Source organism: Ambystoma mexicanum, chromosome 1p (assembly GCF_040938575.1).
Source record: "Ambystoma mexicanum isolate Mex_15411 chromosome 1p, UKY_AmexF1_1, whole genome shotgun sequence".
Classification (NCBI taxonomy): Eukaryota; Metazoa; Chordata; class Amphibia; order Caudata; family Ambystomatidae; genus Ambystoma; species Ambystoma mexicanum.
In genome coordinates this window covers 555,491,648-555,506,721 of record NC_090921.1, presented here as the reverse complement: position 1 = coordinate 555,506,721, position 15,074 = coordinate 555,491,648, and the positions used below count along the sequence as shown (strand labels likewise).

At 45.7% G+C, this 15,074-nt stretch overlaps 1 protein-coding gene across 2 annotated transcripts in view; it reads right to left on the bottom strand.

Moving 5' to 3' along the window:
• LOC138575511 (phospholipid-transporting ATPase IK-like) overlaps positions 1-15,074 on the bottom strand; it is a 550,807-nt gene that overhangs the window by 274,883 nt on the left and 260,850 nt on the right. For both annotated transcript variants that reach the window (XM_069649490.1, XM_069649489.1), the window contains exons 12-13: positions 12,133-12,326; positions 5,804-6,012 (exon numbers count right to left, since the gene is read on the bottom strand). In XM_069649490.1, the coding sequence (XP_069505591.1) occupies positions 5,804-6,012; positions 12,133-12,326 (403 nt within the window). The remainder of the gene's footprint in view (positions 1-5,803; positions 6,013-12,132; positions 12,327-15,074) is intronic.

Genomic DNA, 15,074 nt, shown 5'->3' with positions numbered 1-15,074 from the left:
AGGGTTTGTACTGTTTTTAGGGCCAATGGGCAGGTGTCTTGAGTTAGTGAGATGTTGATTATTTCCAGGTATGGAAGGAGAGCTTCTGCGGGCAGGGTCGTGAGGATGGATGCTGGGAGGATTTCATCTGTAGACGATGTGGCATTCAGGGTGGGCAGGGTTTTTACCACATCCGCTGTTGAGAATGTCTTGAATATTGTCCAGGGTGTGGAGATTTTGGGTCATGAGGTGGGTCTGTGGATGTAGAGCTGGTGTCTATATGCTTGCAAATCTTTTTGATCGATTTTGTCAATGAGGAAGGTGTTGATGGTGGTGGATTTTTCGATGGAGTGTGGTATGGCAGGGGAGGGTAGCGGGTTGACACAGTGCTTAACCGCTTTGAAGACAGCTCTGCTTTTGTTGTTGGATTCTGCTATGGTGTTCTGATAGTAGGAGGCCTTGGCTGTGTTGATTAGTTGTCAGTGGGTTGTTCAGAGTTCCTTGAGAAGCGCCAAGTGGAATGCGGTCTTGGAGTGGCACCAGGGTTTCTCTTGTTTCCTGAGGACTCTTTTGCAGAGGTTGAGTTCTTGCATGTACCAGGGTGCTGACGGTTTTGGTTTGCTGGTGCATTTTTTCAGAAGCGCATGTTGATCAATGGTGGCTAGGAGGGTGGAGTTGATTGCTTCCAGTAGAAAGTCGCAGTTCGGTTGGGGGTGTTTCTTCCATGTAAGGTGGAGGTTGGCGAGGTCTTCCGTGAGTGCTTCCACCAGGAAGTTCTTGAAGGACCTGAAGGTTTGCCTGATGGGTTTCTGCTGGGAGTGCTTGACTGGGGTGGTGTGCAGGATGTTGAAAGGCACGGCTAGTTGGTCAGAACAGTCAAGCTTGGTGGCCTTGTTGCCTGGGAGGTTGAAGTCAACTAGGAAGATGTTGGCATGCATGTGGGACATGGTGGTGACCAGGCCGGGGGAAGTCTCTAATGAACGTGGTGTTCGTTTTGTGTGGTCTGTAGATGAGAAGGAAGTGACTGTGTCCGTTTGGGAGAGTGGGAAGTGGCAGGAGAGGGCTTAAACATGATACATACATAAATAGGCAGTGGTTAAACAGAATTAATATGGACCATAAAAATTTTGTAAGGAGCCATTGAGATTTCCACCACATAGACACCTACGTAGGCCTCAGGCTGAGAGGCAAGGGTGGATATGTTGAGCTGCCCTGTGCAGGGGTACCATTATTCATAAAGTAGGAAGTATTTCCTGAGGACTCTTTTGCAGAGGTTGAGTTCTTGCATGTACCAGGGTGCTGACGGTTTTGGTTTGCTGGTGCATTTTTTCAGAAGCGCATGTTGATCAATGGTGGCTAGGAGGGTGGAGTTGATTGCTTCCAGTAGAAAGTCGCAGTTCGGTTGGGGGTGTTTCTTCCATGTAAGGTGGAGGTTGGCGAGGTCTTCCGTGAGTGCTTCCACCAGGAAGTTCTTGAAGGACCTGAAGGTTTGCCTGATGGGTTTCTGCTGGGAGTGCTTGACTGGGGTGGTGTGCAGGATGTTGAAAGGCACGGCTAGTTGGTCAGAACAGTCAAGCTTGGTGGCCTTGTTGCCTGGGAGGTTGAAGTCAACTAGGAAGATGTTGGCATGCATGTGGGACATGGTGGTGACCAGGCCGGGGGAAGTCTCTAATGAACGTGGTGTTCGTTTTGTGTGGTCTGTAGATGAGAAGGAAGTGACTGTGTCCGTTTGGGAGAGTGGGAAGTGGCAGGAGAGGGCTTAAACATGATACATACATAAATAGGCAGTGGTTAAACAGAATTAATATGGACCATAAAAATTTTGTAAGGAGCCATTGAGATTTCCACCACATAGACACCTACGTAGGCCTCAGGCTGAGAGGCAAGGGTGGATATGTTGAGCTGCCCTGTGCAGGGGTACCATTATTCATAAAGTAGGAAGTATTTTGTTGAAGTACAGAAAGGGACTGCATTGGAGCCCCTGTAAATCTGAAATATTTCCAGCAGCCAGCAGAATGTATGGGCAGTGCAGCAAAGAGAAAGCATGGGACCCTAACCTTGCATTCCACTTCCATTTGCCTACAGACATGCTGAAGGAAGGCGAATACGCGCTCTTTCCATTTTGACAAAAATATAGTATTTCCTAGGAGGCCAATAGTTTTGGAGTTACATGGAGCATGGAGGTTGGTAGGGAAGTTGGGCAGTTATGCAGGGAGTTTTGCAAAAATTGTTTGGGACCATTGTTGGTTTGGGCACCTTGTGAGGAATCATTTTTTAAAAAAAAGAATTTTAGACCTGTCCATTTCAAACATTAACAGTCCTCCATTCAGTCCATATGTGTCCAGATATGTGTCCAGGTGCTCACTGAAGCTTTTCACAAAACACCTATTATGTTTCTGTACAAGGACAGAACAGGTTTTCGTTACTTTGCCAACTTGAATCTCAGTTCAACAAATGTAACCCATGGCCCAAATTGGACCCGAGTAGGGATGGCTCCGTGCTTGTCCCTTAAGGGGAACCTAGAAATAAATACACAGACACCAGGGTGTGTAAATAAAATATTGTATTTAGTGTGTATATTATGTGTAGTATGTCTGCATGTTACAGTGCCTATTTGGACTGATCCATCCAGCCCACGATGGGTAAAGAGGACGGCTGGGAAAAAGACAGGAGTGAGCTCGCTGATTAGGAGGAGAGAGTGGCCTCGACAGGTCGTCTAGGGCCTAAAGAACATTTCTAGCCAGGCCACGTGTGAGCGGCAACTCAGCATCCTTACTGTGGACCCCGGATGTGTGGCCGGGGCACCCAGGGCATCCACTGGGCCATGGTGTCCGGCAGCCAGACTGGACGGGCGCCTTCTCAAAGACCATGAGCCACGTGCACATTGTGGCCCAGGGAGAAGCTAAAGAGTTCCCCAGTCCGGACTTCGTGTGTGTGACGACCCGAACCTGGCAACGCAGCCATGCCCATTAAAGACTTGCCTCTTGGTAGGCAAGGCAGGCCCTGCAGAAAGGTCTTCTGAAGCCAAGTATGCCACACAGCTTGGGGAGTGAAGAAACAGTGAAGCCCCCTCTGCCCGCACAGTGGATCACTGAAGAAAACACTGCGGGCTGCCCAATTGGGCAGAAATGGCAAAGCGAGGAGAGAGGTAGGGAAGTCCTGGCCTGGTCTGTCGAGCAGCCCGCTGCCAAGTAGGAGTGGCCCGGTTGAAGATCAGGGCTCCGGCACGTCAACCGGAGCTCGTTGAGTATGTGGTAACCCCCTGTGTCACTCTTTTGCAATGCAGAGGGGGAGGGGCAGCAAGACTGAAGGTGACGCTGTGGTGCTGCAGTGATAACAGTGGTGACACCATGGGGATGCCGCCTGAAGAAAAAGAGGGTCTGTGGCAGTGACATTGGACAGCCCCCCCAGGCCACAGGGCCAACCAAGAAGTTATCAATAACCCTCGAGTGCAGTGATAAGCATAGCTGTCACACACCCAGGCATGGGGCTGCATATGTACTGATGGATGGCACGGACAACACACAATGATATTGGGTAGACCCACGTGGTGGTAGGTACTACCAAGAAGAATAAACTGGTGGAAAATACCCCTAATTTCATCAGGGGGCAGACTCCCTCCTACCAGTCTCCACAGGGACAGCACCATTAAAGGTAATGACAATGGGTTGCTGAATGCAACAGGCACTCCTGTGTAAAATCATAAGCTTCATATCACTGTTTGTGTATGGTTATGTTTATAATTAAGTGAATGTTTATAGTTGTATATGAATGTTTAATGTATAGTTGTGGTTAAGTAGGGGGTATTTTAAGTAGGGGGAATGTTACGTAGGGGGAAGGTTAAGTGGGACATTTTGAAAAGGGGGAATGTTAAGTAATGGTGTAAGGGGTAGAGTGTGTTAGGACCCTGGTGTGAGGAAGGTAAGGAAAGTAGTGGCCTGCCAGAGGCCGTCTATGGGGTGGGACCAGCCACACAGGACATCCTGTGGGCTCCCTCTACAATGGGTTTTATCAGGTATAGGTAAAGGTTCTGCTCCATCAGTTCCACCCTATGAGTCTCTCTGCAGCCCCTCTAAGTAAGTGTGGACTGCTGTGGCTGATCCCTTTAGATTCATGCTAGGGACGAATTTAGAAGGAGTTTATTAACTAAGAACGGATGAATATTTAATATGAAAAGTCTATGGGCCTCATTGTGAGTTTGGCGGTAGCATTGCTGGTAAAACAGCAGACTGCCGCCAAACTTCAGAGAAATTCCGGCACCTGCGAATGGGCAATTACTGGGTCATTATTACGCAGCCGGACCCGGTTATTGCCCTTTCGCAGGTGTCAGAATGCATTACTCCCCATGCCCATAGGTCAGATGCACCGGCACCATTCAGAAGTGTGCCGGTGCATCCGACTTGCTGTGCTCGCGGGTGCTGCTCTGCCCGCCAGGTCCGACCTGGTGGGCAGAAAGGCACCCGCAAGCACAACTCGCAGTTTGCCGGTCCAGGAACTATGGTACCGGCAAGCTTACCGGTACCGTAGTTCCCAGACCGGCAAACTTGTAATGAGGCCCATATATGTGCTTTATAAATGAAGTGGGGTCACAGCTGGGATCCCTAAAAATCCACCTTGGTGTCTGTGTCTAATGAAGGTGTAAGGTAAGGACTCAGGACGTGGCGCATCTGTTGTCAACAGCAATTTTATTTTGCAGATTCTCATGGGGACTGCCTCTGGTCTGGGGTAGGGGAGGCACACCCCTTGCCCAGACCCGTGTCAGAAATCAGGGGCTACACAAAGGCTTCATTAAACATTTGCATTTCAAAGGCATTGCACACAACCTGTATCACAAATACTACAGATTCCAAATATGCTTTTGTTATGGGAGTGTGGTGCTGCACATATTGCGTGAGCTGAAATATCTGTATTAAAAAAAGAAGATGGCTGCCTCCATAGAAATAGAAGAGGGACAGAGTCCCTCTTCTATTTCTAGGGTGGCAAAATATGGCAAGCGAGCACAACGGTCCAGGAGGAAGAGGCCACATTGATAGTAGATAGTTTGGGTGGGGAGCGGAGCAAGTAGAGAGAGTGGGGCATATTTATTTGGAGCATGGTGTCAAGCACAGCATCCCACTTTTGCTGGATACCTGTTCTTTGAGGTGCTTCCAGGGTGAAGGTCCCTAACCACAGGTCAGGTGATAGTGTAACAGTCTTCAATGGCCCAGAGGGATGAGTGAATGCTGGAATGTGATTCCTGCAAGCTCTCCGCCATGGATCACAGACATGCTCCATGGAACCAACTCCCAACACAACAGATGGGCCTCCCTGATTTACATGGTGTGGAGACAGTGTCAAGCACTGACAGGGAAGCCAGATGTAAAGTCAGGTGGTCCACAGCTAGGAGTGAGGTACGGCAGGAGCAACTGGATGGCCATGCAGTAAGTAAGGAGCCAGAGCCATACTGCGCATAGGCAGATCCTGACCCTCTGTGCATGCGTGATGCAGACAACATGGCTGTGCGCATCGATGCGGAAGCGGTCGCACTACCTTCCACTTGCCAAACCAACCTGCCCTCCTCCTGGACCCAGCAGCCAAGCACCATCACAGATAAACTCAAAGTAAATGGAAGCACCTGGAGAAATGGCTGGGAGAACTTGGGTGGCCACTGGCAGATTCTGCCTGTGTTCTTAGCCACCTGATTGGCTGAGTGCCCTTCCCTTGGTGTGAAATTCACTAAATTAAAAGAAATCAATAAAAAAGTGCAGGCACCGAAGCTTTCAGTTGTGCTAATTTCTAGAATAATTTAGTAACCATTGGCAAAAGAGACTTCACTTGGCATTACCATAAATATGTCCATTGATACAGCATTTCTTAAAGGTCATAATATTCTGGGTCAAAGTTCCGGTTTTGTCCGAAAAGATGTATTCAATCTGGCCAAGGTTGTCGTTGAGGGTGGTGGACCTGGCTGCGGCTGGTGTGTCGGTCTCCGCATAATACATCTCTAAGTCCCAGTTTATATATAAACTATGCACCAAGTATATGGATTCCATCCTGTCAAAAAAAAAAAAAGAATCATGTTGCAAATTGTAAAAAAAAAAACAATTTGACCCCTAAAAACCTCTGAATGACAAACATGTCTAATGCATACTACGAGTGCCATTGGCATGCAATGGATAACATGCTATTGTTCTTTTTAGCAACAGAGTTGCATCATAAACTCTACCATTAGACACACCATGTACAAATTTACTCATAGTAGCATGCAGATTGTGTGCACCTTTACATAATGTCATTTTTACACCACAACAAACATAATGCACATCTAGGGCATATCAAGTAGAGGTCAGCATGCCATAGCAACTACACATGATCTCCAACCTATAGTAATATGGGGCCAAAAGCGTGTTTCCCTGTTTAAGAGACTGCATTGCCAACTAATACCCTTCTATCAAACTCTCTATCAATAGGTGGAAAAGAGCAGAATATCCCGGTTACCAAACTGAACCGACACTATGCAATGATTAACAACGTCAGGCAAAGATCAATCTATATCTTACAATCTGCACTGCCACCATAAAAACACTTGTCAATATCAGGTTAAGACATGCGTATCTCTGGTCAACAAACCATACAGTCAATAACAATCTCTATCGGACATCACTACAACAATGACTTTCCAAGATCAACAAATATTCAATTACCAAATGGCACTTCCAAAAACGATATCCACCATCCCACCCCTTGGGTAAAACAGGGCAAGTTCAGTCTATCTATAATTGCCAAACTTCATCACCAATAACCATCTCTGCCATTCAACACTTCATTAAGAACAGATCAAAATCAGGTTTATCTTCACTGAACAAACACCAACACTACTATCAGATCTCCATCTCATCTGCTTATCAACATGAGCGTTAAGGTCAGACTTATCTCCTCTAATCATTGCCACAACAGTCGGCATCCACTATGCTCCTATGAACACCAGATCAAGAGCCGGCTTAGCCTTAATTTCCAAACACCATCACACCAACTCATTTCAATTGCAAAATCTGTCAACTTACTATAATTTTCAGTGCTAGGAATTTTTTGACTACATATCTTCTGTTGCAAAATAGTATTCAGTAGCAAGGTTAGGTCACTGGCAAAATTGTTTTAATGTAAACCCTTTATTAAAAAGTCTATTTAGGAAATAGAGTTTTATTTTGGTGAATAAAAGCATGTGATGAGCTTATATATCAACCCACAGTGAATCAACAATCAACATCAGTAATGCATAATCTAAAATTAACTCACACACAAGGAGGAACATTTTCAAAGCACAAATTATGTTTTTAATTACTTTTTCCTAAATTGGGAATTTGATGTGCTTTTTATTGCCATACAAACTTTAAAAAGGGCTTGATAGTTATTTTGCTGACAATTATAATTCTTCATAAAAAATTAACCTTGTTATTTCCCATGGGTGGGATTGCATCTAGTGCTGGTTGAACTATATATATAGTGAGTCATAAGCTTGACCATAATAGTAATAGACATGACTGGGGAAGCTATTTAATCATTCTGTAACTGTGTTAAATGGATGTCCATACTGGTATTTTAGTAGATCAAAAATGCTATGCACTTTGCACGCAGAGGTCTTTGTTTAAACTTATCACAGCAAAAACCCATGACATTTTTCCTGTGAAATACGAAATTGTGGTAAAAACATTTGATTAAATTCTCGTTTGAATCCTGCACCATTTACTTCACAAAGTCAACAAGGCTGAAACACGTGTCTGGGGTTGCTCTTGGTACTCTTGTTCAAAGGAGGTTTCCTGGCATTTCAGTGTCGAACTGCCCTTGTGGGCAGGACAAAGACTGATATGCAAATGGTTATTCCTCCTTTGGGAAAAGTACAGTGAGCAAAAAGTGATGGCTGCAGACTCTCAAAATGGGGAGAAACAAAAACACAGAACAGGTTATCAGCCATGTTCCTTCTAGAGAGGGGCGCCTGCTACCTTTTTTGTACTTCACAAAGCCACCCAGCATGCTACAAGTGATCATAAGGTCCATTCTACTGAACATGAGTTCATCTACTCCATCTCACCCTCATCCTATAATCTCCTTCTCCCTCCTTCTATTCATGCCCCTTTATTAATTCCATAAATCCAGCTGTAGATCAGACTATTCATCCTTGCCTCTTATTTTCTCTCCTTACTCCCTCCTGCACACATAATCCCTTCTGCTCACGTGTATACAATCCTTGCCCTTCGTCAACACACGCCTCCTCCAATTTCACCATTTATTAATTATACAACCCCCTTTTTCTTCTCCACTTTTTCTTCCGCCTATTTGGCCTTCTGTCTCTTGCTCTCGATCATTTCCTCCTCCTACATCTCTACACACTCTATTGGCTACTTGTTTTATACACTTGGTCATGCATGGGCCAATCTAGCACACTGTTTTGGGATTAATGTCAATTGACATTAAAATTTTCCAATAATGGGAACACATTGAAAAAAGTACCAACCCTGCTTTCTCCATGATTAAAGTAGCAGCATGAGAAACTCTGCTATGATTCCCCGGGTATTCTCTTTCGGATAGTTTGAAACACTATGACAACCCTCCAGTTCAGTCAGCTCCCTTTTCACTTTCGCCACCTCTGCCAAATACCCCAAGCCACATTACTCTCCCTGCAGGTTACAGTGTTCAGGTCTTCATTCTCTCCAACCTTCCTTTTCATGTCTCCATCCACCACTTATTCTAGCTGACAACCTGTCTTTTGTCTCCTCATTTCCCAGCCCGTGTCCCAACACAAGTGCAGTGATAATTGACCTCACTCCAGAACACTTTCAAGTCACTGTGATAACCTATACCGAACCTGCAGAGATCCTCACCAACACCCAGCCAGAGTGATCCCCCACCCCGACTTCTGACACGCTTCATTACTCCCGCAGTGACTGATTCCCTGCCCTAAATCCAACTCACATTGATACACCAAATCCCATATCCTGTCAATGTGAATCCCCACTCACAGTAATCTCATTTTGAAAGTACTGCTCATCTGCTCATCTCTTTGCCCAGTTTCCCACCCTGAGTCATAGCCTCTTGCCCTAAAACCTGCTTTCTCCCTGCAAAGGCCAGGTCTCAATGATCTGCTACCCCAAGATCCAATAATCTCCCACCCTTCCTGTCACAGTAATCTACTGTCCCACCTTCCACGCACCTCTCCATGTAGTTCTTGAGTCCCTGCAACCATAATATCCCTGCCTAAAGACCAGACCACATCCCTGAACACCCCCACCCACAATCCAGAAATCTAAATGTCCTCCTCTTGGGTCTGTTTTGTAGGGAAGTATTTGGTTATGATCAAATGTATGCATACCATTCACCCCATCTTCCATCAATTGCTTCCATATCTTCCCTTCTTCACTCACTCCCTCTCTCTAATCAACTTTCCCTCAAATGATTCTAGGATGCACCAAATTATGTATTACCTCCCCTAATTGTATCTGTGTCACTCATAGAATCCCAGACATGCATTGCCTCCTTTGAATCCCTTCTAGTTAAACTCTCGCTACCACCGACTTTCACCCACAACTTCCTACTCATCTACAGACCCACCGGGATATGACCGACATTTCGCCAACAACCTCTGTGACTCAATAGCTACCATTCAAGTAAATCACCCTTCACTTACACTCCTGGGAGACTTAAATATCTGGTTCGATATTCCCAACAACCCCATGACTCATCCGCTGGTTGACAGCCTCAATACGCCCAATCTCTCCCATCAAACCACTGGTCTAACCCACTTAGGTGGGCACACCCTTGATGCAATTTTCAGCTCCCATCACCTTGTTTATATATATCCCGTCCCAAACCACTCATTGGGACCAACCACTTTGCCATCCCTTTCTCTATCCACACACCTGCTCCTCCTCCTACAGCTCCCCCGGCCCCCACCCCTGATCTCAAATGCTGGAACAAAGTCAAGATCCTCCCCGACCTAACCGAAGCCCTGTTTCTTCACCCTCCTGCAATGCTGCCCCTCGATCGCCCCTTAACCATCGATTCCTTCGACTCCTGACTTAAACACTCACTCATTCCTCTCACCCCGTTGTGCCCTGCATCCTGCCACAAAGGACTGTCCCCCAAAATAACTCGATCAATTTCAGCCTAGCTGCTCACATATGAACACTACCACATCAACACCTCATCACTCTAATAATACGCAGCTACATCCCATCACAAACTGACCTAGCTGCACACCCAAGCATCCTACATAGGCCTAACGCAGCCAGAACCCAGTCTTTGAGTCCACCCTTCAGACTGCACACATCCAACTGATAGCAATTCCACCACACCTAATGATACGATGCAGCTACCATCAGGCAAATGCATCATCGGCACACATGACTGGTGCACCCAAGCACCCTTTGACACCTTACTCTCTCAATTGACCTGGACTATGCTCCCCGAGGGCATTCAATCTACCAGCGCTTTGAGGTCATACCAATGATTTATGGAGCGCTACATAAATGCCAAATAACATAACATAACATCAATTCCTCTATCATTAACCTATGCCTTCCTCCTTTCCCTAGTATAGCCCACCCTAAACCAGTCTCTTGATGCAGGTCTATATATGCCTCCCTCTCCTTTATTCCTAGCTCATTTCATCAATCCCATCACACAGCAGACCATATATATTCATCCCACCTCTCTATGCACTCCTCTTTCCATCAGTCCCTCTAAACCACTCTCCCCTCTAGTCAGCTAGCTTTTATCAATTGCTGAATGCATAAATTAATCTCTAATTTCATCCTTGCCAGCCTTCCTTCCTGATACCTTCCATTTATATTTCCATGTACCACTATCTTTTATTCACACATCGTTTCATCATTTCCTTTAGGGTCTCAGGTAACCGATTCTTCCCTTTTGTGCACCCAGGACTTTCCATCACTCGCCCCATGATTCAATCTACCCTTCAAAACGTCCTCCCCTCCTGTTCTCTCCTCCTTCCATCATTTCCACCACGCTTCAGTCTCTTTTACTCTCCTCTGTTACTTCTTCTTTTAACAATCCGTCTATGCCACAGTATACTTTTCTCTGCTATTCGACCCTGTATGCACCCCTCTCACTATTAATCAATTACTCTATCTATCCAGCTTTCTTTGTTTTAATCTCCCCTCCAACAACTCCTTCATATGCATGACCTTCTCTCTCTCTGCCTCCCCTGTAGACTCCCCTCGTTCCACCAGTACCCACATGTATTGGTACACCTTTCCCTTTTTGCCGGCCATCAATCCTGCCTTGACCAACCTATCATTCCATCCCTTCTTCCCCACTCTACATCATATCATTGGCAACCTTCCAATTCAAAAAGGTGTTCCTTGACCAGTAATGAGATTAAACGGTTCTATGTTCTTTCATCGTCAGGCTTTATAACGTATGCCTTTTAATAGCAAGCCTGGAATTTAAGGTCCATGATACTACTAGACACTTAAGATGTAAAACTGTATCTATATTGTAACCGATAACCCAGTTCTGGCATTGGGTGCAATTTCTTTGCATATTGCATCCAGCAACAAATCTGTACCCAGATTCAGAAAAAAAACATTTTGTACCCTACTATTAGTTAAGTACGTTCAGGCTGATTTTCCTAGTACCAAAGGTGGGATTTGAACCCAGGTCATTAGGACCAGGGTCACAACACTCACCCACAAGATCACGTTTAATGTCTTGATACGGTTGCCTGTGAATTTGCTTGTTCGGATTGTACAGGAAATATCTGAATACAGTTTCTTTGCTAGCAACATGATAGGAAACACGTCTCTCTTGGAATATTTCACAGGTGTTTATGATTAATCTTCTGAGAGGCAATGTTTTATCAGGGGCGGAGTGTGCGAGAACTATGCTCCCCACTATCTACTGTCGCAAAAGCCTTCAAAGCATTGTCCTTACTTGTATCTATTCTACAAGGTGTGACCTCCTTGCCTCCTCCTTTTCCACTCTTCCCTCTCTTTCAACGTAAGCGCTCTAAATAATCCTTCATGCTAACGGCATGCTACAAAATACAACATCAATACATTCTTCCACCAATCTCTCTGCACATGTGCCTGGGAGTATTGAGCATGTGAGATGTGTGGTGTGATGTGCGCTTCACGCTACTTGGTGGCATAGACTTACGTGATGTAGAGGATCATGGGCACCAGTGTGCTGAGGAGGATGATGAAGCCCCAGAAGAGGAAAAATCCATACAAAGAACTTGAGATCTGTGGAGGCATCTTTGTTATATAGTAGTGTTTCGCTTGAATCGTCTGTTGCCAAACTGCAGCACCGGCGGCCAGACAAGCAGCTGCTGTGATGAGCATCAGGAAAAACTGGAAATAAAGAGTAGGCAGAGATGAGCAGTTTCCAAAGCATGTGTATCAAGCAAACCCTAACATGCACAGTTAGGATATCTACCTTAGTTCACAAGGATCATGCAGGTCTACGGGAAGGAAAGAGCAGGGAGCCTAAAAACCATCAATTTCCAGCTGAGGATGACCTGTCGGCGAGCAGAAGGCCTCCCCCTCCAGAAGAGCAGTCATTCTTCAGTGGCTGTTTCTCTCATCAAGAGACGAGGACTGCCACATCCTACTCCGCAATATCAAATAACATTTCGGTAGACAAAACCTACTCCATAATATTTGTATGCCACTTCAACTTTGTGATCCAGTCTCTGCGTTGTGGGTGTTGACTGCCTGATAACTGCAGCCGCTCAGACAGCAGAGGGTTGGATAAAAAATGTGGCGTTGGTAATTGCACACCATAAAGTTTTCTTTCTTGCTATTTCATCACCAATGCCAAAAACAGATCAGAACAGGTGTGCACTAGTCGAACAGACTCTGGGACCTAGTTCTTGGACAAGTTAGTGAGATTTTTCCACAGCCCTCTGTTGAGTTGTGTGTCAACATCTATCCTAAGGGTGAAGAGGGTTCCAACTATAAGACCAAAGTCACTCTGGCCCTCATTACCACTGAGCGGAAATAACGTCAAGTGGGAAGCTCAGCGGCTGGCATCTTTAAAAACACAGTAAAATAAAAAAAAGAATTCTCCTGTGACCACAAAAAAGGAGTTATGTAGTTTCATCTGTCAATGGACAATGCCACTGACAGAGGAAATTAATTCTACATTAGAGACACACAGAGTTTGAAGACATTGTGAATACCATTGACAAATCATGGCAGTACAATTAGAGCAATAATAGAAACTTTTGAGGGATATGATATGTAATGACTTCAAAAAGAACAGCTGGTCGAAACACATGTCGGCAACTATGAATAAATAGCACGATACACATATCATGGAATGGACCTTAGATCTTATTTCTAATTATTATATTTGATTGATATCTGTATAATTTGGGGTGCAATGGAACCAAACATTTTGGGATCTTAATAAACACAATGCATTTATAATTCCTCACTTCCTGTAGCCATCCATACCCCATACACACGAGAAAGATGCGACAAGACAATGGGAAGGGAAAGGTGCCAGAAGTGCAGACCGGCAAGCCTAAATTCTGGGAGGGGGAACTGCAGCCCTTGGCAGAGGCGGTGGTGGCCAATGCTGAGGAGCTGTTTAGTGCGCAGGAACGGAGGACTTCCATACAACGCAAGAACATCATCTGCAATGACATCAGGGACACGGTGGTGTCGGGTCGCACAGTGCAGCCAGATGTGGTGGTGTCGGGTGGCACAGTGCAGCCAGATGTTGAAGACTGCAAGATGTGCTGGAACGACCTGAAGGCATGTGTGCGGACTCTGCTTCCCAACGTCTGCTAGACACAAGAGGAGGAACCGTGAAGCCATTACACCTCACACCCTGGGAGGAACACGTGGCCAGCTTCATAGACATGGCTGGCATAGAGGGACCTGGCACAGCAGAGGCTGGAGTAACCAGTCAATTTGACCAAGGTGAGTTTGAATGAGGACACAGGGTACATATGAGAAGGAAATGCATACGTGTCATGTGTGCAGCTTCAGGCCACACAGCAGATGAAACAATGTTTTACCCCAGTATGTTGGGGTGGCAGCAAATGGCATTACATACAGCATCACCCTGAATTTGTCCACAATAATTGCATGTTTAAACCACACCATGGACATCTCAAGTATAGCCTTCAAAGCAATGTACAAATCCTGCCATAGCACAGGGCCCCTGGATACCCTCACAGGGAAACACTTCCATAACACCAATGCAGTGACATTTACTCTCAAATGGGGATAAACACTGACATGTCACCATCCTAGTGTCAGAGAACATGTGGCCCGTTTTGAATGGCAGTCATGTCAACCAAGTTTTCATGTCAACCAAGTTTGTCCGAATAATCACAGGAATCACAGTAATCACAGTAATCACAGTAATCACAGTAAAACAACAGTATGATTACCAAACACATAAGGACACCCCATCGAGGTAAGGTAGATTACAGCAGAATATCCATGCGAATCGTTAAGTGAACACCTGACAAATTGCACAAAGCACAGGTCAACCTGACAGGGATGAATAGAATGGACCCGCTAGCAGACCATGACGGGCCCGTTGTTAGCATCCTCCCCATTCCCATTGAGTCCCTCAAATGGGAATGGGGATGAGCCGGGTCTGGGTCCCAGGAAAGGGAATTACCGGGCCCTCTAAGGCCGGAATGGCCCGGTAATTCCTCATTCCTGGAACCCGGACCCGGTACCCGGTATGGGGGTACGGCATGACTACCTCCATACCCGTAATGAGGCCCATTGAGACAGCAGGGCAAATTACCCTAAAGCATGTTGGACCCATACATATGGCAGCAACTCTTCATGTTTGTTGCAGTATGGAATAGAACCTAAAGGGCCATACGAGTGATATAGATGATTGCAATGTGGAATCCTGGCTGCCAGCTCAATGCTGCTGTCATGAATCACATCACATGTCCCTTTACCTTCATTATGAAGTACATCCTGTATCCATAAATGTGCCTGGCAACATCACTACCCGATGCCTCTAGGGGACTTTAATGATGCCACTTCCACTAACCCCATCTCTCAATCTCAACAATAGGCCTATATTTTAGGCCGTGAGATTGGGTACGTGAGATTGACATT